General features: G+C 53.1%; 4 protein-coding genes across 8 annotated transcripts in view; 2 read left to right on the top strand and 2 right to left on the bottom strand.

The window, feature by feature from the left end:
• Positions 1–8,370, bottom strand: part of IQGAP3 (IQ motif containing GTPase activating protein 3) — a 29,243-nt gene extending 20,873 nt beyond the window's left edge. The window contains exons 1-12 of one of the 2 annotated variants that reach the window (XM_034427022.3): positions 8,227–8,370; positions 7,159–7,246; positions 6,256–6,412; positions 5,245–5,322; positions 5,083–5,159; positions 3,739–3,806; positions 3,161–3,274; positions 2,899–3,077; positions 2,429–2,516; positions 1,249–1,412; positions 409–496; positions 50–213 (exon numbers count right to left, since the gene is read on the bottom strand). In XM_034427022.3, coding sequence (XP_034282913.2) covers positions 50–213; positions 409–496; positions 1,249–1,412; positions 2,429–2,516; positions 2,899–3,077; positions 3,161–3,274; positions 3,739–3,806; positions 5,083–5,159; positions 5,245–5,322; positions 6,256–6,412; positions 7,159–7,246; positions 8,227–8,263 — 1,302 coding nt within the window. In that variant the 5' untranslated portion in view covers positions 8,264–8,370. The remainder of the gene's footprint in view (positions 1–49; positions 214–408; positions 497–1,248; positions 1,413–2,428; positions 2,517–2,898; positions 3,078–3,160; positions 3,275–3,738; positions 3,807–5,082; positions 5,160–5,244; positions 5,323–6,255; positions 6,413–7,158; positions 7,247–8,226) is intronic. The other variant, XM_087880838.1, reaches the window with a different exon arrangement.
• Positions 8,371–8,775: 405 nt separating this feature from the next.
• NAXE (NAD(P)HX epimerase) lies at positions 8,776–12,513 on the top strand. Its single transcript, XM_034427027.3, has 6 exons — positions 8,776–8,968; positions 9,584–9,692; positions 9,893–10,003; positions 10,264–10,377; positions 10,812–10,959; positions 12,063–12,513. Exons 1-6 carry the CDS (start codon positions 8,829–8,831, stop codon positions 12,263–12,265), a joined length of 825 nt encoding a protein of 274 aa, XP_034282918.2. The 5' UTR covers positions 8,776–8,828; the 3' UTR covers positions 12,266–12,513.
• A 1,121-nt stretch (positions 12,514–13,634) lies between these two features.
• UBQLN4 (ubiquilin 4) lies at positions 13,635–23,116 on the bottom strand. Of its 4 annotated transcripts, none has more exons than XM_034427024.3 (11): positions 22,856–23,116; positions 22,615–22,766; positions 21,551–21,795; positions 20,643–20,905; positions 18,609–18,767; positions 17,931–18,153; positions 17,024–17,163; positions 15,889–15,972; positions 15,578–15,693; positions 15,284–15,461; positions 13,635–14,399 (listed from the first exon to the last, which is right to left on the bottom strand). In XM_034427024.3, exons 1-11 carry the CDS (start codon positions 23,045–23,047, stop codon positions 14,244–14,246), a joined length of 1,908 nt encoding a protein of 635 aa, XP_034282915.1. In that variant the 5' UTR covers positions 23,048–23,116; the 3' UTR covers positions 13,635–14,243. The 4 variants fall into 4 exon arrangements, with proteins under 4 accessions (XP_034282915.1, XP_034282916.1, XP_034282917.1 ...); XM_034427025.3 differs by having other exon boundaries at positions 13,635–14,396; positions 22,856–23,047; XM_034427026.3 differs by having other exon boundaries at positions 17,931–18,033; positions 22,856–23,047.
• Positions 23,117–23,134: 18 nt separating this feature from the next.
• LAMTOR2 (late endosomal/lysosomal adaptor, MAPK and MTOR activator 2) lies at positions 23,135–26,177 on the top strand. The gene is made up of 4 exons (XM_034427028.3): positions 23,135–23,493; positions 24,428–24,590; positions 25,033–25,122; positions 25,994–26,177. The coding sequence occupies exons 1-4, from the start codon at positions 23,426–23,428 to the stop codon at positions 26,048–26,050; spliced, it is 378 nt and encodes a 125-aa protein (XP_034282919.1). The 5' UTR covers positions 23,135–23,425; the 3' UTR covers positions 26,051–26,177.
• The last annotated feature ends 17 nt before the right edge of the window (positions 26,178–26,194 follow it).

Here is a 26,194-nt window from a genome sequence, read left to right as displayed (position 1 = left end):
AGCTGGAACATCCCCCACCCTCCCAGGAAGCCTTTGGGGACCAGCTCACCTGGGGGTGCTGCCACTGCAGGGCAGACAGGTCTCGCTGGTAGAGCTCAGCGGCAAAGGGGAAGACCTCGGGGAGCTGAGCCTCGGGGTTTGCCAGGGCGCGCACCGTCTCTTCCGCAATTCCTCTTCGCAGGGAGGCATTGATGTGGCTCACAGCATGGGCGGCTAGATAGGTGCAGGGAGCATTCTTAGGTGTTTGAGAAAGGTGATGTTGGGGCAAGAACAGTAAGAAAAGGCACAAGGCCAATAGGGGAAGGGCAGGACTCTCCAGCAGGAGAACTCTCCCCAGGGGTTCTTTGTCCCCCCAAAGCAAGGAGACATCCTCCCTCAGGTCTTGTCCTGGAGTGTAACCCCTCTCACCGGCACGCTCCTGGTCACTTCTCTGGTTGGCCACGTAAAGCCCAGCTTGAATTTCTTCTTGCTCAAGCAAGTCAACATATCCCAATTCCTGAAGAAAGAAAGAAAGAAAGAAAGAAAGAAAGAAAGAAAGAAAGGAAGGAAGGAAGGAAGGAAGGAAGGAAGAAAGAAAGAAAGAAAGAAAGAAAGAAGGAAGGAAGGAAGGAAGGAAGGAAGGAAGGAAGGAAGAAAGAAAAAGAAAGAAAGAAAAAGAAAAAAAGAGAGAGAGACAGGAAGGAAGGAGAGAGAGAGAGAAAAGGAAAGGAGAAAGAGAGAAAAGGAAAGAAAGAATAAAAACTGTTCTGAATAAACCACTAGGAAGAGAGTTGGCAGAGATGATCAACGTTGGTGGCCTTGGTGGAAGAGGTTATTGTAAAGCAGGAAAGCTGATGCAGCGTCCAACTGGATCATCAGTGGACCTCTTGTGACATTCTTCAATTATAATAAAAAGGAGCTTTTAGACCGGATCTGGGCATTATTGGAGGGGAAATACCCAGGAAATACTCCACCAGTTTCCTGGATGCTTCCTAGCCCCAAATACGCTATTCAGATCAAACTCAAAAGATTCAACAAAATGGTTGTCCAAGAATCCAGGACAGGGAGAAGATGACTTCAGGGGGTGCACAAAATGCTCCCATGGGGTTTGGCAGCATTGGAGCCCCCCACCCCCAAGCATCCACCTTCTCTTCCTGAGATGGAGCCTCTTCTCATGGTCTTACAGAAGGCCAATGCAAGAGGAGTGCGATACAGAAAATCCCCAGCCCTGTGACACCCTTCTTTCCTTCCTGCTGCCCTTTGGCGTACCAGCGCCTTCTCTTCCCGGTCAGCAGAGAGTTGATCCAGGTACCAGCTGGCGTTGTCTCGTCGCAGGCTCTTCAGGGCTAGGATAGGATCTTGCAAAATGTGGTACAAGATCTGGGGGTCCTGGGCCTCCAGAGCATCATCCACCATCTCAAGGGCACTCCTGACTGATGGAATGGAAAGGAAAGGAGTCACAAGGGATCTCATGCAAGAGATCTTGGACCGAAGGCGGGGAGAGAAGGCCTCTTTCCCAAACAGGACATGGGGCAGATTTGGCCTACAAGCAACCAATCCAACAGGAGCTCAGGGTCAGTACCCTCAGCAAGGACCCCTCAGAACCATCCAGAACGATGGCCAGACCCCACCCTCTCAGGGCAGGGAGGTTGGAAAGGGTGGTTTCTGCCCAAGACCCTGAGCTCTGCTTCACTTCAGCCAAGACTGATGCCCGACTCTACTGAAGGCCACCAGAACGTGAGAAACTTCCCCCCAAACCCACCCGCCTTCCTCCTAGCTCTGCTCTGGCCATTTCCTCCCTGGGATCAGCATTGCCACCTGCGCCCACAACAGGAAGTCAGATGGGACCCCTCAAGGGGGTCCCAGGAGAGAATTCGGTTAGAGCATCTTGAATGCAGTCGGAAAGCCGCCAGTCTCATCGTCTTCACCAGAGATGGTGGCAGGGAGATGGGAATGGGCCTCCTGGGGCTTTTCCAGAGAAGGCTAACTCTGATTTGACAAGATCTCTTCATTGACAAACTATGGTTTCGAAAACAGGAATTTTTGCCAGGACTGATTACATGAATTGAATTGAATACTTTATTGGCCAAGTGTGATTAGATACCAAGGAATTTGCCCTCAGTGTACATGCAAAGCAACAGAATGATAATAACAATAACAATAATAATACGAATAAGAGGCGAGTAATGAAAATAAGAATAATAGTACTAGTCATACTACATGGATAAATACACATAGACAATGCCAGTAATAATCAACGTTCCTCCAAGTCCACCCCAAAACAGAATGGGAAAAGGAAGCCAGCCAAGGTCAGGGCCTTCAAGAACCCAAACCATGGTCTGGACCAGTGTTTCTCAGCCTGGGCAAGTTGAAGATGGATGGACTTCAACTCCCAGAATTCCTTAGTCAGCGTAATTTATGGTTTCAGCCCACATCCTGGACTACTCACTGTTCACCAGATTGATGCTGCCTTGAATTTCAACTTGGGTCAAACAGCGATCATAAATGTCTTCCCCATCCGGTATCTTCTGCAGATGCTGAGAACAAGCAAAGAGAAAGCCAAATGGTCCACAGCGGCATTTTGCCACCTCCAGGATAGTTCCAAATGAATGAAACGGACTTAGAGAATGAGAAACTGCCCAGAGGGAGGCAGGATTCATCCCACCCTCCAGGGAGAAAAAAAAAAAATGCACCGGCTAATTTGCATTCACTATTTACACATTGGCATCCATTTCCCTATTTGCATAATCAGGGATGGGAGCTGAAATCACCTGAGCAGAGTTTTCCACACCAAAGCGCTGAGAGGCTGACCCGGATCACCAGCAAATGTTTGGCTTCCCTTCTGCAATCAGCCAAGCCCCACTGAGCAGGGAGAACAGGTAGGGGTGATGGAAGAAACTTTACTGTGCTTCTGCTTACCCGATTCTTTGCGTTCTCTGCCTTCTCTCCTTTGGCCCGGCAGAGCTCTTCCTGGTAGGGTCCCCCCAAGCTCTCCTGCATGCCCACCAGCATGGCACTGGGGTTGCACAAAGCCGCCACGGTCTCTGCCACAATCCCCACTTCTATCGCGTTGTTGATGGCCAGGATGGCAGCGTGCACTGAAGGGAAGAAGCCAGGTCAACATGGGGGAGAAGAGAGCAGCAGATCCCATGAATCAGACAGTGATCAGCGCGTACGGTACCGGCTGCCTCGTCGATCGAGAGCTCCTTAGCCAGGATGCCACCGATTTTGCTGAAGGAGGGAAGCTGCAAGCCGTATTTCTCTAGTTCCCCTTTCATGTGGTTTATTTCCTCATCTGGAAGAAAGCAGAGGGAAAGGGAGGGGTCCATGAGCCAGGTCAGGCAAGAGGGCCTGGGCTGCCATTCTCCCCCTCCCAATCTCCAGCCCTGTCAATCAATGTTTAATGAGCAGAACCCTGGAGGTGAAAGGGGGTTCTTGGGCCACAAGAAACTGAGTTTCTCCACCCATCCATTCATTCCCCAAGATCCATCAATTCTCCCACAGCAGGGGTGTCCAACCTCAGGCAATTTAAGCCGAATTCTGGGAGCTGAAGTCCACATATCTAAGTTGCCCAGGTTGGACACTCCTGTCCGACAGCAACAGTTAGCATAATTCAGAATCAAAATGCCAGATAAATGAAGCGCCATGCAAAGAAGAGAACCAGGGCAGTAAGAGGTTGAATTTTTATAACTGCCTTCAGGCTCTAGGATTCTGTCAAAAAGCACCAAAGAATTCCAAGTCTCCTTCTGTCCGTCTTACCCGTAAAGTCAACTTTTCCATACAGATCCTGAATCTGGGGAGCCAGCCCTCGTTTAAATAGGTATAAACTGGAAAGCGGATCAGAAAAACAAGCAAGAGCATTTGGTTCAACATGGATCAGACATGAGTGGGAAGATTTAGAGAGCAGACTCACAAAGTGAGAGACTCAACACAGCAAGAGGGGAAGTCTCTGAGTATGCATTGATGGCAGATCGCCAACCCAGGAGAGATCCTGGGATTGGTGAGGAAAGGGAGAGATAGTCGCCATGTAAGGCTTCATGGGGCTGTGAGAATTTTATTTTCTTTTAACAACCCTGTAATCCCTTGCATCAGGGTGGTCAGGCGGCTGAACGGAGCTAGAGCATTTACTGGCCGGATGCTCTTCCTGACGCCTATGTGGAGTTCACAGCAGACAATTACTCACTGCACCCAGAGAGAAATATCTGCCGGGATTGACCCCACAGCCTCCTGATTGTGAGAGTTAGAGTTATGAGCTCCATCTGCAGGCCACTGCGCCAACAGGGTTGACATGAGAATAAAAGATGTTTATTTGTTTAGTGGTTTATGCTGCTTCCTTTCTAAGGCAGGTAGGAATCTTTATTCCTTAATCAATCCCTGATTTTTAATGCAATTTTAACTCTGTCTTGGCCTAACCCCTCCGCCAAACCTGTTGTAATCTTAAAAGTATAACTTACTTACTTACTTAAAGTATAACTTACTTTATACAGAGTTTGTCTGTATAAATCCTACTATAGAAGCTGATCTCAGCTTCTATAGTAGGATTTATACAGACAAACTCTGTACTAATTTACTGAAAAGGAAGACAAGCCTAAATTAAGAGAAAAAATGGATAGGGCCCCAACTACATTCTCACCTAACCTGACAAACATCTTATTTAAAAGGTAAATTACTGGAGAACAACTAGGCTTTTAAAGGGGAAAAATACATTAAATACAATAAAGGGAAAAAATACAATATCCTTGCAGTTGTTCTGAAAAAATGTAAAGATGCTATCTTGAAAAGCATTGGACCAATCCGTTTATATCCTAATCACTTGAATATTTTAACAAGTCTCTGTTGATGTACTATCTTGAGGGTCCTCAACACACTCGGCAGCTGCTAAACTTTGGTTGCCCTTGAAAAAGCTAAGCATGGTTGGCTAATCTTTGGATGGGGCACCACAAAGCTACAAGTAACGTTAGGAAGCTGGAAAACCCTGCAAGACCTCTGAAAGCGGCTTAGTCTGAAGTGGCAAAGTTCAACCCGCTCCTTGTGAACTCAGACCAAAGTGGAATCTACTGGGGGGGGGGAATTCTTTCTCCCCCCACACCCCTGAAGGCTCACCTTAAGGCATGGATGCAATACACCACACGAGGCATGTTCTTCTTGTCGTAAATGTCAGTGGTCTCGGGGTGAAAAATCTGGGAGAAGGGAGCAGGGTGTCAAAGCATGAAGGGGACCTTCTCCCAGACACCCAGCGAAGGTGGGAGGGGTCGAGGGCCTTACCACAGGCAGCCCAACACGGCTCATGGCGTCCCGCCAGCGGTTGATGTTGTCCGTGTGTCGAAAATGGAGCCCACAGGCCTTCAGAGAGGAAGAGGAGACAGAGAGAACACGGTCACCTCTCCTAGACCCCTCACGAGATGTTGGAGGCAGGGACCGCTCCAGAACTACGCAGCCCCCAGTTCTGGAGCCGGAAGGAAGACTTGGCAGCAGTGCCAAGCCTCTCACCAGAGGCCGGCACCCCTTTGCTGGAAAGGCCCAAGCTGCAGTTCCTCCTCCACAAAATATGAAGATGGGGCAGTCTTTCTTCTATGTAGATCTTTAAGACTTTAAGTCCTAGAATTCACAGCTGTGGCTGGGGAATTTGGGACTTGGGAGTCTACAGGTCTTAAAGTTGCCAAGACACCCCTCTTCTAGGTGGTGAGGTGGACGTGGGAAAAGCCAAGTGAATGGGCGGTAGAGATTGCGGCAAGGAAAAGGGGGTGGTGATGTCCCTATGAGATCATCTTGTCCTAAGAGCTCAGCAATGGGGTCCTGCCCAAAGGCCCTGGGTAGGGAGGACCATCTGTCCAGCCTTCAAATTGGGGGAGAAGCCACGGATTGTCCCAATGAGCAGAAAGGGGAGGGATTCCTCCTGGTGGAAAGAAGCAGCTGCCTTGGTGATCAAGACTGCCCAGGAATGGCAGACCCCTGACCAGAAGCTGCCCGTCTCCCTTTGGGGGTCTCACAAGCTTCTTATGAGCAAAACCCAAGTTCTGATGGCTGCAGAGGCCTCAGTTCAAGGCTCTTCACCAGGACCTCCAGCCTCAGGGCTTGCAGGGGGGCCTTTCCAAGCCTCTCCCCTCCATTCCGGGCCCCAAGAGCAGCTCTTGGACCCCCGAGGGGGTGGGGAACAGCAGAAGCCAGGATCCCCAAGGGCAAAGCCAGCAAGGCCAGAGGGGAGCCCCTGCCTGACCCCCAGGTGTGAAGCCGTTGTCCCAGACCAAGAGGGCTCCAGCCCCCTGAGCCTCTCACCTGGAATCGGGCCTGGTCGAGGTCGTAGATCTTCCCCAGGGGACAGGCATCAGGAGCAAAGAAATGCCCGAGCTTGGCCAGGGTGACGCCATTGCGCAAACTCTCCTCCAGCTCGGTCGGAGGGGGCAGCAGCTCCTTCAGGCAAGCCTCCATCCAGCTGAGGGGGAAAGTGGGGCAGGGTTATGCCTCTTGTCCCCAGGCGAGGGATTTTCTCAGCAGCCCCTTCGGAGACACCTAATCTGACCTGGGATTTGGCGCAGGGGTGCCAGCACAGAACCGTCCAAACACCCACCATCCTTTTAAAATGAGTGGCTGACCCTCCAAGACCTGCGGCCAAGGGGAGGAGGAGGAAGCATCTCTGCCCAGTTTCCTTCTGGACATTCACACATACGGCCACATCCCTCCAGTCTCGTCTCTGTCCGGCTGCATCCCTTCCCTGAAATAAGGCTCACCTCTTACGGGAAGAGCCCCCTCCCCCCGTTTTTTCAGAAGGGCATGCTGGGAGGCCCCTCAATGGTCACGAAGTTCAAGCCTCTTTAATTTAAAATTTAATTTAATTTTAATTTCCAAATTAAAGCACACACACACGGTTCATACCAGGGGTGAAATGCTCCGTTCGGACTGGATCGGGCAATCCGACAGCAATTGTGGCAGGTGGTTCGGAGAACCGGTAGCGATGGCGGCACAAGGCTCCACTCACCTGCCCGGGTGTCATTACTTCCTGGTTTTAACCAGGAAGTCATGTGTTTTTTACCCTTGGCGCTTGCACTTCCGAACCAGTAAGGAAGGTACTGTAAGTAGATTTCAGCCCGGGGTGGGGGGGGGTGGGGAGTCTTTCAAATACAAAGGGCTTCCCTGCGAACGAGGATCAGGGGTTCTCTCCCACCCCCAAAACTGTCTCACCGCTTGGCCTCCTCCAGGTGGCAGAGATACTGGTAGGCCACATTCTGCCGCCGCCTCTCGTCCATCTCATCAGCCGTGAGACGCTCATCTGGGGGAACCAGAAAGAATTTCACCCCCAGGTGAAGCTGCCCAGGCGCCTCATTGGTGAGAACAACAGAATATAAATTTAATGAATAATTGTCCTGCTGGTTCTCCTTGACCTCTTCAGGGACGGCATCTCAGAGGCACAGCGCCCAAGATGCCCCCCACCCCGCCCCACCCGCCCCCGTCCTGGAATTTGTTTTCAGCCCTGGAGGGGCAGCCCGGCTGGTCTTCTGAACTGAGGGGTGGGTGTCTTAAGGCCCCGAGTTTGTGAATCTCAACCTTTGTCGCTTAATCAGGGAGCCACAGCTGAGGGAACCGCAGATAAAACATACCCAGTGAGTGCCTGGATAGTTCCATGCAGCATAATTGCATGGATACCAGAGCCACATCAGCCCAGCAACAATTAGGGCACCTGAGCTGCTTCTTAGGACATGCCTGTTGGTTCTCAGCCTGCCAACTCCTAAAGGAGTCTTTCCCAGCCTGGGCAACTTTTAGAGGCCTGGACTTCAACTCCCAGAATCCCCCAGACAGCCTATAAACCGATGGGAGATTTCTGGGAGTTGAAGTCCAGGCCTCTAAAAGTTGCCAAGATGGTTGCTCTGCCCCAGGGACAAGCGCCCCACGGGATGCAGTACCCCCAAAATAAAGGCAGCCCCTTCGCTCTCCTAGGCCAAAGCCCGGACATCCCCGCTCCGAAGAGCCGCCCCACCCCCAGGGCCCGGGGGGGGGGGCAGTGCCGGGCAGCAGCAGCCCCGGGAGGAGCCCCCCGGCCAGCCCAGCCACGCAGCCCGCCGGCTCCCTCTGCCGCCTCGCTGCCCGCTTAGCGTCCTCCCTGCGCGGCCAGGTGGACGAGGCTCCGCCGGGTCTCCCCCTCCCCCCTCCGTCTCCGGGGAGAGCGGCGGGCCAGCCTGGCGGGCTCCGGAGCGGAGAGAAACCGGGCCCTGCGCTTCGCTTCCCCGGCCTGCCCTGGGCCCGCAGACTCACAGCCGGAGGGGGCCCGGCCGCCCTGCGCCGTCGCCATCGCCGCTCCCGCTCGCCCCGCCCGCCAGTTTGAATCTCCCGCGCCGCCGCCCCCCTCCCCCCTACGGAGCTGGGCGGCCGCGGAGGCTCCTGGGCGCTGTAGTTTTCCCCGCAGGGGGCGTGGCCGGCGGCAGCCCCAGCCCCGCCCCCTTTCGGCCCGCCTCCGGAGCCAGGCGGGGGGGCCTCGAAGTGTCCGACGCAAAGCGCCCCCTGCAAGGGGCGGGGCTTCCCCCCCTGAGAATCGGGCCCCGCAGCGCGGAGTGATGGGCTTTGTGTTCCTGCCGGCGGTGCGTGGTGGGCCGGAGGGCTCTGAAGGCGGCCCTTCCACGGGGCTGCTGAGTTGGGGGCGTCCCGGCTGGGCGAGCGGCGCTTAAGCGGGCGAAGGGAGGCAAAGCTGCCCGGGAGCCCCCTCCCCAAAGCGGCCATCTGGGCGGTAGACTGCCCCGAAGCGGGGAGGCTCTACGGCCCGAGCGGGGGGGCGGGGCCGGGGCGGAGCCTCCAGGGCCGGGGGGGGGAAGGGCCGCCGCCTGCGGGAGGAGGGGGCGGGGCCGGGGCGGGGCTTCCGCATGTCGGGGCCGCGGCGGGTGGCTCTGCTGGGACTCGGGCTGCTCCTGTCCAGGGCGGCGGCCGCGGGACACTGTCCGGCCCGGCTCTGGCCGCCTCCCCGCGCCATGCAGAGCCCCGCGCCCGGCCTGAAGTTCCTGGGGTAGGTGGCGGCCGGAGACGCTCCCGGGAAGGGAAGGGAAGGGGGGGAAATGGCGCCCCCCCCCGCCTGCCTCCCTCCCTCCCTCCCTTCGGGCTCTGGGACCCTCTCGGCCCTCTTCGCGCCCTGCAGGAGCCCCCCGCCCTCCGCCCTCCGCCCGCCCAAGCGCTGAAGGGAGGAAAGCGCTCCTCGGAGGCTCCGCCCTGCCTGCCCCGTGAGCCTACGGGGACTTTGCTCGAGCCGGAGGTCGCAGGGCTGAAGGGGGAAGGGAGGAGGGAAAGGCCGGCAGCCCCGGATTTTGAGAAATGGCCGCTGCGCTCCCTCCCCCAGCCTTTTCGCCCTGCCTTCCTTTTAAGACGCTGAGGCGGCCCTTTGGAGCAGGACCATTTAATGCCGGCTTTCGCCCGCCCAAGAGGGAGGCGGCAGGGCAGGGCACCGGATGGGCAAGCAGTCCAGCCAGGAGGGCGGAAAAGGGGTTTCGGTGCCCAGTCAAGGGCTTGGGGCCTGGGGCAGCCCCTCTGGGCAGTGGGCAGCAGGGAGTGCTCAAGGCGGCTCTTCCTGGGGGGGGGGGTGGGGGATGTGGATGCAACGGTAGCCGTTCCCCCCTGTCCCCTGCAGGCAGAGAGAAGCCCAGGCCATCGACCAGGAGCTCTTTGAGGAGTACAGATTCAGCGTGGACCAGCTGATGGAGCTGGCGGGTCTCAGCTGCGCCACGGCCATTGCCAAGGTAGGGGGAGGGGGCTGCCTCGGGCAGTAGGCATTTCAAGCCAAGGGGAAGTTAGAAACCTTCCGTTTATGGGTAGACTCATGAGGACTAGAATCCTTGCTCTTCATTAGATTAGGACTCTTGACACTCTTTCGCACTGTCCCCTTTGTGTTTGTGAGTCTCCCAGGAAATTTGCTCAGGGCAACCTTTTCTCCCTCAAGGCATACCCAGCCAGCACCTTCACCCTCAGCCAGCCAGCGGTGCTGATCCTCTGTGGCCCTGGGAACAATGGCGGAGATGGACTAGTTTGTGCCCGTCATCTGAAAATGTTTGTGAGTGATTTGTACCTATTCCCTCCTGGCAGGGAACACTCGCAGTGCCTCTCTCCTCCCCCCCGGGGGGGGGCAGCTGAGCCTCAGACTTGCCGCCTCTGTCCACGGAGCTTCTCCGGAGAGCCTTTGCGGAATGCTTAGACTGCTGGATTTCTGCCCGTGGAGGAGGTGGTCTCAAAAGGCACCAAAGAACAAAACAGACCCCAGACAAACCAGGAATTCCTTTCCGCGGCAACAGATTAACCCACTTGTCTTTGCAGGGCTATGAGCCGACCCTCTACTATCCCAAACACCCCAACAAGCCACTTTTTGAAGGTTTGAGCACCCAGTGTAAGAAAATGGAGATCCCGTTCCTCCCAGAGTTTCCCTCTGAAGTAAGTCAAAAAGAAAGAAAATTGAGATCTACCCATCTTCACAGTGTCAAGGTTGAGAAACACTGTTGTACAAGGGTGTGTTAGGGTTAATAGCAACAGCGCTTAAACTTACATTTTAAAGCTCCACGGGGCTTTACGGCCCTCTGGGTCCTCAAGACCTCAGAAGGATGGAAGGCTGAGTCAACCTTGAACCAGTGAGAATCGTGCTGCTGGCGGTTGGCAGAATTAGCCTGCAATACTGCATTCTAACCACTGCGCCACCACAGCTCCAGGTGAAGGCTGGTTGGGGAGTTGAAATCCACCCATCTTCAAGCGCCAAGGTTGAGAAACCCCCCCCCCCCCCCAAGAGAGCCCCCGGTTGGGGACGGCTGGACTCAAGCACCTCTTGTAGTTCTCCACCCGCCCCCTTCACACAAGTCTGATTTCCACCGCAGGCTGCCCTCATCGACGAGGTCTACGGCCTGGTGGTGGATGCCATCTTTGGGTTCAGCTTCCAAGGCGCTGTGCGGGAACCTTTTGGTACCATCCTGAGCACCTTGAAGAAGGTGACCATCCCTGTGGTCAGCATCGATATTCCTTCCGGTACGTTTGGCCCAGTTGGGCTGAGAGGCCTGGGCTGCTGCTGCATTGTTGGGGGGTCGTATCTCATCCTGCTGCCCTTCTGTGCCCCACCCAAATTTCCCTCCCAGAAATAATTCTGCTGGAGACCAGTTTTGGAGAATTTAAGATCATGGATTAGAATTTGGACCAGTGCTGAGAAATTTAGTTTTCAACAGATACTAGGTTTATAATTAAAAAAAGATAAAATACATTTTTTCTTCCATTCAATTGTGTCCGATTCTGAGACTGCCTGCAGAAGTCCCTGTAATTTTCTTGGCAAGGTTTTTCAGAGAGGGCTTTGCCATTGCCTCCTTCCTAGGGCTGAGAGGAAATGGCTGGCCCAAGGCAGAATTAGAACTTGGTCTTGGTTTCTAGCCTTGTGCCTTCACAACAGTGAACTGCCCATCAGAGTACAATTAGCCTGAATTTTTCTCATAGCTGCTGTTTATCTCTCCACCCCCCAGCCCCATACTATGAATGGTTAACTATTCAGTGGGCATTGGTAAAACCAGCGGACTTTAAAGCAGGAACCCCCCCCCAAGTGATCAATATCAGCCCCCACTCCCCGTGGGCTATTCACCATTATTATTCGTAGTACAGTTAGTTAAAGTTGTATTTATTATTCCCATGTAATAAATCTTTGGGGATTGATGAACAATGTGAAGCTTTGTGAAAAGTGGATGAGCTGAAGAGGTTGGAGAAGCCCTGCTTTAGATGAATTTGAAAGCACAAAACGGAATCCTGTACGGACGTCCAGCATCCTTTCTCCCCAGAGGCTCCAGGGCTGCGCAGGGGGGTCCACAAGCCTCCCCCCAAAACAAACTGAGGAAACGGAGGGTAGTTTAATTCTTCTGACTCTGTATTGGTGGCCACTCAGTGTCTGAATATTTCATTTTCCCTTTCTGTTCTCTTCTGGCTTTGCCTCTCCCTGAAATTTGGAGAAAATAGGACTGATGTTCCAAGGGGGGGGAGGAGGTCAAGGGGCCCTGCAGTTTAACCAAGCCAAAGGGCCACAGCAGTGCTGCCTTGGGATACTCGGGGCCCTTGGCCAGCTACCTCACGGCCTCCTTTCCTCTCATTGCCAGGCTGGGACGTGGAGAAGGGGAATCCTGACGGGCTGCAGCCGGACATGCTGATCTCACTCACAGCTCCTAAGAAGGCGGCCCGCCACTTCCAGGGGCGCTACCATTTCCTGGGGGGCAGGTTTGTGCCCGAGGCCCTGCAGAAGAAGTATGCACTCAACCTGCTACCCTACCCAGAGACAGACTCTGTTCTGCGCCTCACCTAGAGCTGGCCCAGACCCATCTGCTGAGGGGGGAGGGGGGCCTGGGGCTGTAGGGGGCAGTTCTGCAGATCCACCCCTTCCCCCCCACCATGAGCACAGAGGGGGTCTTGCTCCCAGAGCCAGCGAGAGGCTGGCTTGATTGTCTTTCAGATCCATGCAAGGGAGCAGCTCTTTGTTAGTCTCTCGAGGAGGCTTAGTTGACGCTTTATATAAATTTTGTCTTCCTTGAATAAAAATATGCTGGGGAAAAACTTGTTCCGTCTTTTTTCAAAATCAACTGTCTTTGCTAAGGTGACGGAAAGAAGACACTCCAAGGGTGTGAAGTGTGGGGGGGGGGAGTGTTTTGGGAGGGGTTGTTGCCCGGGTTCTAGGATAGGAAATTCCACTTCAAGAAATGGGGGACCAACCCTTGGGGTGAGGAGCCTTCTCTCTGGCTACCTTCATCCTGGGGGGCAAACACAGCCAGATAGGCCTGAACAGAGTTTTTGGGAGGAAGGAAACGCGATCTTGAGGCTTAGCCAAAAGCAGGAACAATCAGAAAAGAGCATCGAATTCTCATCTTTTTGAAAAGAGGACCCAGAATAGGTTCTGTTGAGTGGGAAAGCAACAGAACCTTTTACGTCCTGCTGCTTCAAAGCCCAGAAAAAAAGAGGCTGAGGTCAGCAAGCAGTCATCCGAGACCCCAGGTAGTCTTTGGGGGGTGGGGGCACAGGCAGCTGAGCCATTGTGCACTTTAGGCAGCAGTGAAATCCACTTACCTTCGCTACCGGTTCAGGAACGGGAGCGCACAGGAGCGTGTGCTATGCACGTGCCTCTTCTGCACATGCACAGATGGTAAAAAAAGGGACGTAATGATGTCCCAGCGGATGGGCAGAGCCTCCTGCCACTGGCGTTACCGGTTCAGTGAACCGGATAGAACCGGGGGAGGGGAGGGATTTCACCGCTGACTAGGCCTGGATTGAAAGGTTCAGATAAAAGTGGCTGCAAGATTGGGCTGCTGAAGCCTTTCAAGATGTGACGATTTCAAGCCGCTTGAACCAAAGAGGAGAAGGAGACCCCAGAGTACATTGCCTCCCTCCATTCTACATCTTTGTGCCTCCAGAAACGGCCTCCAAGGACTTTGGATGGGAGGAGCTGCTACATCAGAGAGAAAAAGGAAGCAGACTGACCCCTTCAGGCACATCAAGGGGAACATTGCCCCCAATGCGGGCAGACCCTTCAAAGCACCCCTTTGTGGTGGGAAACGGCAGGCCCTTCAGCCCCACTGTGGTAGAAGCAGGTCCCAGCACCCATCTTGGCGAGGGCAGTGAGGTTCCCCACCGCCAGACACCCCGGCTGATGCCTGTTACTGAGAGACGAGAGCCGTGAAAGGGACAGAAGACCACCTGGTTATTTTTACTAGCATTTAACAACATTGTCCCATCTTTCTCTCTTCCACGAGACCCCCTCTGGAGAGGAGGACCACCGCTGGCGTTTCCTTGTGGTTTAGCTTTGGGTGGGAAGGGGGAAAAATCTAAGCAAAGGGCAAACTAAGAGAACACAACAGTTTGGGTTAGTTATACTTCTATGAACTAAGAGGAGGAGGAGCCTAATTTTGAGAACAAAGTGGGGGCAGGAATAAGGGGAGGGGGAGAAACCGTTTCAAAACAGTCATGGGGCCTGGAATCCATGCACAATGCAGCGTCTCAAGCAAGGATGTCCAACCTTGAGACCTGTGGACTTCAACTCCCAGAAATCCCCCCTGCTAGTATAGCTGGCTGAGGAATTCTAGGAGTTGAAGTCCGCAGGTCTTAAAGTGGCCAAGGTTAGTCACCCCTGGTCTCAAGCATTTGGTGCAAGACTGGGCTTGCCGCACTGAACTGAAAGAGTTTTTGTTCCAGTCTTTTAGGGATGGGAGGATACTAGTCTTGGGTCTGAACATGGCCGGCCCCTGGAAAGGTCCTTGCGTGCCAAGAGCAGATCCGAAGCGCCCTGCATGGTGTTAGGAAGCCTGGAAGCCCAACAGTCTTTCGATGGCAGCATTGATGTCTCCTCCGGTGGCAATGAGGGCCTGGAGGTTGGCCTCGCGGTTGATGAAGCCCATGGCGCTCAGCTGCTCCAGCTGTTGCTGGAACCGGACTTCTGGGCTCTGCGCCTGCTGTGAAAAGAAAACCCTCGTGAGCTGCTTAGCAACAGGTGTGGCTGTCAGTCTGCCATCGTTCTCAACCGTTACCCAAGTGGCATCACCTTCCAGCTGTCCAACCTCTGACCTATACCCTACCAAAACTCTGGGGCCGGTAGCCTTTAAGTGGGCAGAGCCAGGGCATCGCAGGGCAACCATCTGGGAACACAAAGTCTTTGAAATGGGCTAATTTACAAAATGGGTGCAAAATCCAGAGCCCACAACTCTTGTGGAACTGAATTTTGGCAACGCTTATAAAACATTTTATGGCATATAAATTATAATAATACTATGGCATAATACAAAATATCATAAAATATTTCCAGAGGGATCAACCGCTGATGTTTGACTCTGCTACACATGGGCTACTTGCAAGGCAGGTCCATCTCTGAATCTCGCCCTGGATTTTTGGGAACTTTTCTGTTCCCAAATGAAGCTTGGCCATTAATGAAGCTGATAAGGAAATATCTCTGAAACTATGGCCCAAGAAGGCTTGTCTTGTCTAGTTATTTACGATATTTACAGACCACCAAGTCACTAAAGACGCTGGCTAAACAGATAAGAATGCAGGTTTAAAGCCCAGATAGTTCTGAAAAACATAAACATTGAACCACACTATAACCAAGCCAAGATGGGGTCGAACCATCTCTGGAAGAGATTTGGGAGCTATCCAAAGAGCCAGTGAAGTGCTGACAAGCAGGAGGCCCCACCTGACCCTCATTCAAAGCTTCAAATGGAAGGAAAGGAACTTCCCGGCCCCTGTGAAGGGGGGGGCTGGGAGTGCGAACCCCCAGAGGAGGGAGAGCTCAGCAGTCAGAAGAGGACAAATGCATGTGGATGCGACCTCCATCACCGCCTACCTGAGAGTTGGCACTGGCCAGGAGCTGCACCATGTGCTGCATGAGCTGCTGGGAGGGGTTGCTGTCCCCAGCTGGGGAGGTGCTGGCAGGGGCCAAGCTGCTGGATAGGGGGGGCTCCAGGACTGTAGTTCCTCCGGCGGAAGGTGCGGGGGGCTGAGGGGTCCCCAGAGATCCCAGACTGCAAGGCAAGGACGCGTTTATTTAGTAAAGAAGCAAGGCTTGTCTAGCAGCCACCAGAAAGACAACACTTGGACACTGAACCCTGCAACCAGGCCCACCTCTGCCTCTTCATACCTGGGCATGAGGCCTGGGGCCTCTGTCTGCAGCATCTGGAGCCCCTGCTGGATCTGCAGCAAAGCTTGCATGGCACGAGGGTTCGTCAGGACCGAGAGCGAGTCGGGGTTCTGCATCTGGGGGCGCAACAAAGCCATAAATTAACCATCAGTGTTTCCAAAGCTGCCAAGGGGCAGAGGCTAGCTCTCGGATCCAGAGCTACAACGGGGGATGGGGGGGGAGAGGAGCTGGGCTGAAAGAGAGGACTACGATTCTGGCCTTTATTTCAGACTCCAATCTGCAGCCCCTGCCAGCTTTCACCCCAGGCGCACCTGCTGTAGGAAGGCGGGCAGCTGAAGGCGCAGCTGTTCCTGAAGGGAAGGGTTGCCAGCAAAGACCGGAGCGTTGACCATCATCTGCAAGGAAACAGGGCAGCCAGGCTTAGTGGGCGGAGTCCAAGCCCTTCCCTGACTTGGCAATGGTGGTGAATATCTGTAGCTGTGGCGTAGGATGAAGGTGAAGGGTTCATCCTCCGAGCTTGTGGATTGGTTTCCGAACGTTTGGTTGGTTGTAGGTCAATGTGTCCTTAATCTCTACTCACCCCGACACCAAACAGCACCAGTTTGATTGGAGCAACACCAAAATCATTGGCCACTCTACCACCCACCACCCTCGTGAGTTCATCGAAGCCTGGCCCTCCACAAGCAATCCCATCAACAGACACACTGACCTACAACCAGCCTACAAACCCTTCAGAATCCAAATCAACCACACAGCCAACCCTCAACCAACCCACGCAAGCCCCCTGCACCAGTTCACCTCCCAAAGGCCCCATCACAAGACCCTCACTCATGACCCCCACCTGTCTCATCACAAGACCCTCACTTGACACACCCACACCGGAAGCCCTTATAAACAGAAGAACACTGACACGGTCATCCCACCACCTCCGCTGAAGACGTTATCTAGTCTGGTAACGAAACGTTGGGAAACCAACCCCTCAGCTTCCCTAGCTACCCTCCCAAGAACACAGCACCACTGGAGACCACGGCATGTGTGGCAACTTCACATTCCACAGCTAATAATCTAGTCTAATAATCTATTATGACAGGGAGTCCTCGTTTAGCAACCACAAGTGGGACCAGACACTTGGTCTTTAAGTGAAGCTGAATGAAAGTGCAACTCTGACTTCCGGCTTCCTTTGCCTTATAGGCCTTAGAAGGTCGTAAATGTGAGGATTGGCCACAAAATTACTTTTTCATCACGACTGTAACTGTGAACAGTCACTAAACGGGGACTACCTTAAGGAAACCACAGTGCGAAGCTGCACTGCAAATATAATGCAAGGGAGGGACAACTGTGGTGCAGAATCAGAGCATCTCTCTAACTCTGAACGGTGGTCTAGCAAAGGAGACCTCTGGGTCTCTTACCCCACCCCCAGCCAGGTGCGAAAAGAGCTACACTCACCTGAGCGGCAACCTCTGGGTTCTGGGCAAGTGTCTGCAACATCGTGCGCATGTAAGGAGCCGAAATCACGCTCTGCATCAGCTGAGGATTCTCGGAGACCTGCTGGAGAAGCCCCTGCATCTCGGGGCTGCTGAACATTCCTGCAGGGTTGGGAGAGGAGGGGGCGAAAGGGACTTTCATCTATAGGGAACCATGCCGTAGCAAGAATGCCCCCCCCCAAAGCCCCTCTTACTTAAAAAAAGGGAAGAATACAAGCGACTTGAGGGGAAAGAGATGGAAGTGGACGTTTACGTCATGCCCATCTGAGAAATACACAGGAGACGCAGAAGGAAATGCCACCGGTGTTACTGTCTTTTACGGGATGGTTATCAGCCCCCCTCGAATAAAGGGCAGAGTCAGAACCCCACAATCCCAGGCAGAGAAAGAATACTGAAAGTGGGGCAGGATTGAGGCATCCTTAGGGGCTGGGTGCTGTGGCTGAGCGTTTCTCTAGAAATAGGGGCATGTCAGGGATTTCACTAGTTTTCATGTCCATGCAGCCCCTCCCCCCCCCCCAGCTAAATAGCCAGGAGCTATTTGTATTTGTAGGGTACAAAATACTTCAGTTCCCAGCAGCCACAGCCAGGGTTGGTTCGGCAGCTGGTTCTCCCTTCCGCCTGCCCATAAATGCTGCTTTCCCCAAACTGCCCGGGTTGCATGAGAAACAGACTTTTCCCTTGAAAATCCAGGGTTTCTACTTAATTGGTATTCCAGACGGAACACATGAAAAGCGTCAACTCCCCTTTCTTAAAACAACAGAGACCCTCAGCGCAAGGGCTGATATAACACAAGGGCCCCTCTCTGAGTGAAAGCTGATGGCACTGAGCCGGAAAAGTTGGCGAGGCTGGTAAAGCAGTGAAGGCCGTACCTGATCCCAAAGCGCCTGCATTGATGCCCAAAGGGTTGGAGATGGTGGGTGTGCTCCGGCTTGGGACCGGCTCAGGGCTCCCTTCGTTCTCTGGCTCCTGGCCCTGAGAAGCAGGAACAGGATTCCAAGGGTTGGGCAACGGCTCTCGGTTCTCCATCCGCAGAGGCTGCGCATTTGGGGCGTCCGAACTCCCAGAGAGCGCAGAGAAGGGATTGTTGCCAAACTAGAAAGAGAAGCCAGTGGCAAAGGACCTGCGCATCCCCACCTGGGGCTGCCTTGTCACAGGGGTGGTGGGAGGGCGGCAGGGCTGCACATCCATTAACATCAGGTAAACCGGCTAAGCTGACCTGGGCCCTCTCTTGGATCCCCAGCAGCACCGCAGAGGAAAGCCCTTGAGGAGCTTGGCTACTCAGGCACTTGTAATCGTGAAGGCCATTCTGCGTTCTGCTACATCAAACTGGGTCTTCATTACAACCCATATTTGAGCCAACAAGGTTCTCTTAGAAAGGCCCCAAGATTTTCACCCACCTGGGCTGCTAAGGGTACACGAATATACGATTCTCCCCAAGGAACAGCAGGGTGTAACTTTAGAAGACGCCCAAGTCATGAGTCCCTACTGGTCATGATTAAGACGCCACTGTTCTAATTAGCAGCTGAGAACAGCAGAGCCATGCACACCTGTTCCCTGGCAGCACTGAACATCGGTTCCTGGATGTCCGTGTACATGCGCCGCAAAGCATTGTACCCTCCGGGAACACTCTCCAAGTTGCTCAGGGCTCGGTCCTGGTTGCGCATCATCTCTTGCATCATGGCTGGGTTGCGCGCCAACTCCATGGTCTGAGGAGAGAGACAGAGGACTCTAAGCCAACTGGGGGGAGGGGGCGGACGGCAGACACCTTGCTTGGCACCGCCTTTTTTGTGGCATGAGACCCCGCCGGAGTAGTGTTACCTTGTAACGGGGGTGGACAGCATAAAAATTAAATTAATAAATTAATTAAACACAGCCTACACTCTTTTCCTAAAAGTCTGCAAGAAGCAAGGATCGATTGAACCAACTTCTGGAGTTGGTAGCAGAGCAACTGAAAAATGAGCAAGCAAGGCAGAACCTCCCCTCTGTGATAGTGCAGGACGACCAGGCCAGACCCCGGTCAGAAGCCAGGGTCCAAGCAGACAGGATAGCAGGGTGGATAAAAAGCAATGATTTTTTTAAAAAAATAAAAAAAAAAACAGATTTTTTTTATTTAAATTGGATTTATTTGATTTAAATTGGATTTTTTTGATTTAAATTGGATTTTTTTGATTTTATCAAATTTATTTTAATAAAAAACTTTTGGGGTAAAAATCTATTGTAAGATAGTTTTCTATTTAAGATACATAAATAATTTAGTTTATTCAGCATGAAATGGAGCTTGGTTATGTAGCATGAGGCTGTATATTCTGCAACACTGGGACTATCGGTGAGTCAACAGTGGGTCAAAAGAGTAGCAGAGATGACAGTTGCTCTTTAAAAATTATGATTTAAATCGAATTGATTTAAATCAAGCCTTTTTACTAGTGATTTAAATCATGATTTAAATTGTGATTCAAATCAACTCGATTTAAATCAAATCCACCCTGCAGGATAGGGTACAAAATACTGTTTGGAAAAACAATTGTACCCATTGCTCTTCTTCTGGAAATAGGCTGGGCTGAAAAATGGCTGGTCAGGTCTTAAACCATGATTCATTAACACACACCTTAGCTGGTCTGCATCAGGACTTAAATCTTGGGCTGCCCAGTGCTAGCACAAAATTTTGTCCACCGAGGGAGGGGGATGAAGAGGAAGCAGGGCCTGGTTTCCAATATGCAGAGGACAGCCAGACCAAGAAAGAAGAACGATCAACATGGCTGAAGCCTACAGGGGACAGTTCCCTCACCCAGCTTAGGCCATTCATCACATTCCCCAAAGCACAGAAGCCCACCCAGGAGAGTGAGGCCATGAAAAGCTTCCACACAAAAGCTCTGCCCGGAGACGCAAAGCCATGTTTGGCTAGACATTCCACACAACCAATTTCTCCAACCACCTCACCAACTCCACCTGGCAGGCGTCATCCAAGAGACAAACGTATCAGGGATATTCAACAAAACCAGCATGGCCAGTCTGAGCCAGCACCCAGTCTGTCCCACATCAGCCAGCCAATCAAATTTCACGTGCTCAGAAGCTTCCAATGAGGTTCTCAAGAGTTTCCAGCCCAAAGATGGGACTCAGCATCACCCAGACTTTTCCAGGGAATGAAATTCCCCACCACCGACGGGAGCCTTGCATGGGGACCGATTTGAATCACCAGAGCATCTGCAGCACAGGCCTTCCAACCATGCAGGCTGCCAAAGTGTGAGCTTGAGCGTCTGCTGCCCTTCTCTCCCCAGGGTTCCTCAGCCACCAAGATGTGGATCAGCACAAACTCCTTTTCACTGTGAAGCTCTCCTGAAAATGTTCCCTCCTTTCTCTCTGCTTCAGGTATCCCTCAAAGATGCTTCAGCTACCAGGAGAAAGCAGGGAGCAGAGATCATGTGACCACCCGAGTGCAGAGCAGAGAAGATCCCATATTGGTTGGGAACTGATAACGTTGTAGCTGAAGGACGCTTACAGGCCATGCTCCTCACACCTGCCTTGGTCTTACCTGTAAAGGCAGCCAATCCCACAAGTCAAAGGAGAATGGAGAAGGTGCCCACCTGGCGCATCAACTCGGGGTTGTTCAGCATGTGGGTGATTTCTGGGTTCCGTTCCATCAGCTGCTGCATCTGGGGGTTGGCTGTGATCATTCGCCTCATGAAGTCTGGGTTGGACATCATGCTCTGGACCAAGGGGTTCTCCATGATCTGGGACAGCATCTCTGGACTGGACATCAGCTGCCGCTGCATCTGCTGTTGAAGCTCCATGAAGTTTGCTGAGCCCATCCCCAGGTGGCCAAGCCCAGCAATACCACCAAAGCCGGCTGGGAGAGGACAAGCAGAAAAGGAAGAGCAGCTCAGACAACCTCCAAGGAAGGAAGCAGGTGTCAAAATCTTCGGCTTGGTGCGTTGCCGGCATCCAGCCATCAAAATTTAGGGGGTGAGGGCAAGGGTGACAAATGGGCAATAAACATGTGTGTGGGTGTGATGGGGAAATGGAGGGGGGGAATAACATGTTGACGAAGACCAGAGAGACATGGAACTAATTTGTGCCAACATTGAAGGCCATGCACCCTGAGAGTGTAATGTAGATTGCCTCAAACTTCTCACCTATGCAGTTCTTTACTTTTAGTAAAAGAGCTATCAATTCACCCAAATGGAGTCGAGAGTCTTTCTTTCCTAAGGGATCAGACTATAGCAGGTCTGACAGCAGGCTTGGGGCTTACTACCCAGATCTGGTCTGGAACAGAGCTTAAGAAGAAGCAGGAAAACTGTCTTTCAAATTTTGGCTGTCTATCATTCCTGTTTATAGGTGCTTGAAAGCCGGTCCCTCATCATTTTTTTGTCATCTCTGGATGGAAGACCCTGCTGCAGGGCCTGAGACACTGGCAACTCAGACCCCGCACCCAAGAAGTAACAGCTTCTGTTACTTTGTAACAGCTCTGCCAGTCAAGAGATCTCTTACTCACACAGGATGGAGGTGGCGCCGCTGGGCGTTCCTTCCCCAGCTGACCCTGGTGTGCCTCCCAAAGCGCTGCTCCTCCAGCTGCTGTTTCCCACATCTGAAAGGCCACTGCTGGAAGTGGATGGCTGGGAGGGGGCCGCAGGGGATGCAGGAGCTGCGGAGGGGGTCAGAACTACCCCCGTGGCAGGCAAAGCAGTGGCAGAGGGGACAGGAGGGGAAGCCGTCGTCACCCCGGGAGGTTCTTGCACCCTACAAATCAAGCAAGACATGAGAATCGCCATTGGGGAGGCAACACTGCCTGAAGGAGAGCAGGTCCAAAATGGGGGCGGGGCATAAAATATTCCCACCGAGGAGTCCATTCAGGGGAGTTAAGGGTCAAACTCTTGGTGTCTTTGCTGCTCTCTGAGCTTGGTTGTTTTCTTGCAGATGTTTCATTGCCCAAACTAGGTAACATCATCTTAGCTTTGTATTTATCATTTCCCAAGGGAAAGCAATGGATGGAAACTAACCAAGGAGAGAGGCAACCTGGAGGAACTAAGGAGGAATTTCCTGACAGGCAAAACAATTAATCAATGGAACAGCTTGATTCCCAGAGTTGTGGCTGCTCCATCATGGGAGGCTTTTAAGGGCAGCCACTTGTCTGGGTCTCCTGCTTGAGTAGAGGGTTGGGCTAGGAGGCCTCCCAGCTCTGTTGTTGTGTTATTCTTCTGAACTGGTGATTGGCAATAAAGAAATCTATTCCGGCCATCCTGGGAGCTGTTCTGGCTGCTTGTGCCCAGCAGGCAGGGATGGCGGCCACGGCTGTGGCTCAGCTCAGATTGGCCCTCCCTGCAAAGGAGCGTCAACCCTTTTAATGCACCCATTACAGGCCGCATCTTCTGCCCGAGTTCAAAGCCCCTAAATGCAAGCCCCCCTCCCCCCCCCCGTGTGGCAGCCGAACACGCGGCCCGATTCGCACAACCGGCCAGAGGAAGCCGGGTCTCCCCCCCCAACCGCCGCCCCCCCGGCCCCCCCTCCGCTCAGCCGTGCGAGGGGGGTCCCAAGGAAGGCCCCTCCCCCTCCTCTCACTTCTGGGGGGTCTTGATGACCAGGTGCACCGTCAGCCCGTCCTTCACGCCGTGCTGGAGCAGCGAGTCGGCGTCCTTCAGGATCTTCCCCGCGAAGATCAGCACCAGCTGCTCCTGCTTGGCCTTGAACCGCCGCGAGATCTCCTCCTTGAACTGGGGGGGGGGAGAGAGGGGGGGCGGGGTCAGGCAGGCCGCGGAGACCCCCCTCCCCCCCGCCCCCCAGCAGCCCCGCCCGGCCGGACCTCCCTGACGGAGATGCGCTCGCCGGTCAGGATCTCCTCCTTGTCCTTCGGCGTCTTCACCGTCACGCGGATCAGGGCGCCCGTGGTCGTCGCCGCAGGCTCGCCTTCGCCCCCGCCGCCCCCGCCGCCCGGCTGCGAGGAGGACGAGGCGCCGCTGCCTCCGCCGCCGCCTCCGCTGCTCAGCTCCGCCATCTTGGCCGCGGGCGAGCGAGAGGGACCGCAGAGAGGCGCCGGCAGGGTACTTCCGGCGGTCTGGTCGCAGCACCGGAACTCTCGGAGGGCCGCCGGCGGAGTTCAGAGTTCATGGGCGGGACTATTCCGGGAAGCCGCCCTGTCCCCGGGAAGCTCGGAGCGCCGCCATAGGAAAGCGCAGCGCCCCTCCTCGCTCCAAAGGACGGCGCCGGCCCTCCCGCTGCCTCCGCGGACAGAGCGGCGCTGAGGAAAGAACCCGGAAGAGGAAGAGCCGGGGACTACGACTCCCAGCGTGCCCCGAGGGTGCGGGCCTGGTCAGCCGAGAGAGCCGGGCGCTGGAGTGCTCCCCGTCTCCCACCTGAGCGCGGAGAGGCGGCCATGCTGCGCCCCAAGGCCTTGACGCAGGTGCTGAGCCAGGCCAACACGGGAGGCGTCCAGAGCACCCTGTGAGTCCCCCTGCCCGGCCTTCCTGCCTCCCCCGGGCCTTCAAGCCGCGCCTGGAAGGGGCTCCTTCGCCGCCCGGCAGTTGCGCTGCGCCGGTGCGCGTGGAGGGAGCCGAAACACAAGGCCCGCCGCTGCTGCTGAGGAGTTTTGCTCTTCGGAAAGGTTTTTAGAATGCTATGCGGGTAGTCCTCGATTTACGACCACAACGAAGCCCAGAATTTCCCTGGCTAAGTGGGACATTCGTTAAGCGAGTTTCGCCCCATTTTACGACCTTTCCTGCCACAGTTGTTAAGTAAACCTTCCTTCTTCATTGAGTTGAAGGTCGCCAAAGGTGATCAAATGACCCTGGGGTTCTGCAACCGTCGTCAATAAGAGGGTTGCAAGTGTCTGAATTTTGATCAGGTGACCATGGAGGTACTACAATGGTCATAAGTGTGAAAAACGGTCATAAGTCACTTTTTTTACCGCCATTGTAACTTTGAATGGTCACTAAATGAACTGTTGTAAGTCAAGGACTGCCTGTAACTGGAAGAGATTTCATAATTGGCATTTTTTTCTCTGGATCATCGTTTCTCAATCTTGGCAACTTGTGTGGACTTCAACACTCAGAATCCCCACTGATATATAACCCTCTTGCAGTGCACGCTGGGTTAAAGTTACACAGCACTGAATGGCATTTCCATAGCAGCATATATGTAAACTGTAAATTGCCGGAAAGATAGGCAGTGACTGCAGAGGGAAGAGAGTTATTTCGTCTTCTTAATGTTCTGAAGTTACCCGATGACTGGTCTATTCAGGACCATGGTCTGTTTTAGCAAGATAGTTCTTTATCGTCAAATGGTTATCGGACTGCAGCAGTTTCATCTCAAAGGGCTTTTGGGAAAGTCTTCCAAGACCAGCCTAATCCATTTGTTTTGGCATTCTTTTCTCCTCCAGGCTTCTGAACAACGAGGGTTCTCTTCTCGCTTATTCTGGTTATGGAGACACGGATGCCAGAGTCACAGCTGCCATAGCCAGCAATATATGGGTGGCCTATGACAAGAATGGGCACCAAGCATTCAACGAGGACAATTTGAAGTTCATTCTGATGGACTGCATGGTATGCGCACTAAGATTTGATTTTCCCTCTGGCCTGCTTGGACACTCTTCTTCTCAGAAGCCTTTGCAACAGGGCTGAGCAACTGTGGCCCCTTAACAATCTGTGGACTTCCCAGAATTCTAGAAGTGGAAGTCCACAGGTCATCTATAGTTGCCCACTGCTCTGGAAGGCTAGAGGGTGATCAGGGCTGTTTCACTCCAGTATCCAGATCTGAAATGCAGCGGAATTACGGGAAGGGATCCCGTAATCTGCTTCCTGCAGAGTTCTCTCAAGTTGCAGCATGACCACATTCTCTATAACCTTCCTTATAAAAGAAACATTGGAGACAAAGTGAAAGATTGCTGTGGGGCCAGAGTGGAGGGGTGCTGGGGGCTAAGCCAAGAGATCCCCATTTGGGAATCGCCTCTCCTAGCCTCCCTTTCTTTTCTTTTCCAAAATCCAGGAGGGCCGTGTGGCAATCACCAGAGTTGCTAACCTGCTGTTGTGCATGTATGCAAAGGAGACAGTGGGCTTTGGCATGTTGAAAGCAAAGGTAAGGGGGAAGAAAAATAGAAAAGACAGGAAAAAATATATGAAGCATGAGCTGAGGTGGCACAGTGGTTAGAGTGCATTACTGCAGGCTAATTCTGCTGCCTGCTGGCAGCAGAAGTAACTGCCTGCAATTTGGCAGTTCAAATCTCACCAGGCTCAAGGTTGACTCAGCCTTCCATCCTTCCAAGGTGGGTAAAATGAGGGCCCAAATTGTTGGGGGCAAGAGGCTGACTCCGTAAGCTGCTTAGAGAGGGATGTAAAGCGGTATATAAGTCTAAGTGCTATTGCTATAATGTTAGTGCTATAAAGAAATGGATTCTGATATTATTCACTGCAATTATAAGTACAAAGAAAGTTATATCATGTTGCTCTTCTTTCTATAATCTAATCATAATTGTAGGTCACAGATTCATTTTGTTCATTTCTACACAAAAAGTCCATAAGAGGCTTCCTGTCCAATAAATTAGACCAATATTCTATTCCTGCATGTAGAATTGGACTTCAAAGAGTCTTTGGAATAATATTTTCAGTAATATTTCATGACATGCTTATACATGGTTATCTTAAGTACTGGATTATGAACTTAATCCTGTTTCCTGGATTCTCATGATACAGTTGTCAAAAATCATGCTGCACTGCCATGGCCTCCACCATATTAGACTAAAATATGGTTAGCCATTCCATGGTTTAAAATTCCCTGCAGGAAACTTTAGAATAGGTGTTCTCTCTTTCCTCCCAGCAGCAAGAGAGCCTCTTACAAGACGGCCCCTATAGCAGAGATCTGTACTGTGGCCACTCTGGCAGCTGAGTTGAGGCCAGGCCTGGCTGCAGGGCTTTCTTGACAGACCCAACGTTTCCCCTTCTCTCTGCAGGCTCAAGCCTTGGTGCAGTACCTTGAAGAACCCCTGACCCAGGTGGCTGCTTCCTGACGGAACCTGACTGGCCTTTGAGTCTGGGAGTCCTGCCTCTCATCAGACTGTGAAGGGCGCTGAGCACCGGGTGCTTCTTTCAGACACAAGAGGGATACGGGGAAGAGAATAAAGGAAGTTCTTAGCAGCTTTTCTCTGCCTGGT

This window comes from Pantherophis guttatus, chromosome 18 (genome assembly GCF_059756535.1).
Source record: "Pantherophis guttatus breed Tessera chromosome 18, ASM5975653v1, whole genome shotgun sequence".
Lineage (NCBI taxonomy): Eukaryota > Metazoa > Chordata > Lepidosauria > Squamata > Colubridae > Pantherophis > Pantherophis guttatus.
This window is presented reverse-complemented; position numbering and strand designations above follow the sequence as displayed.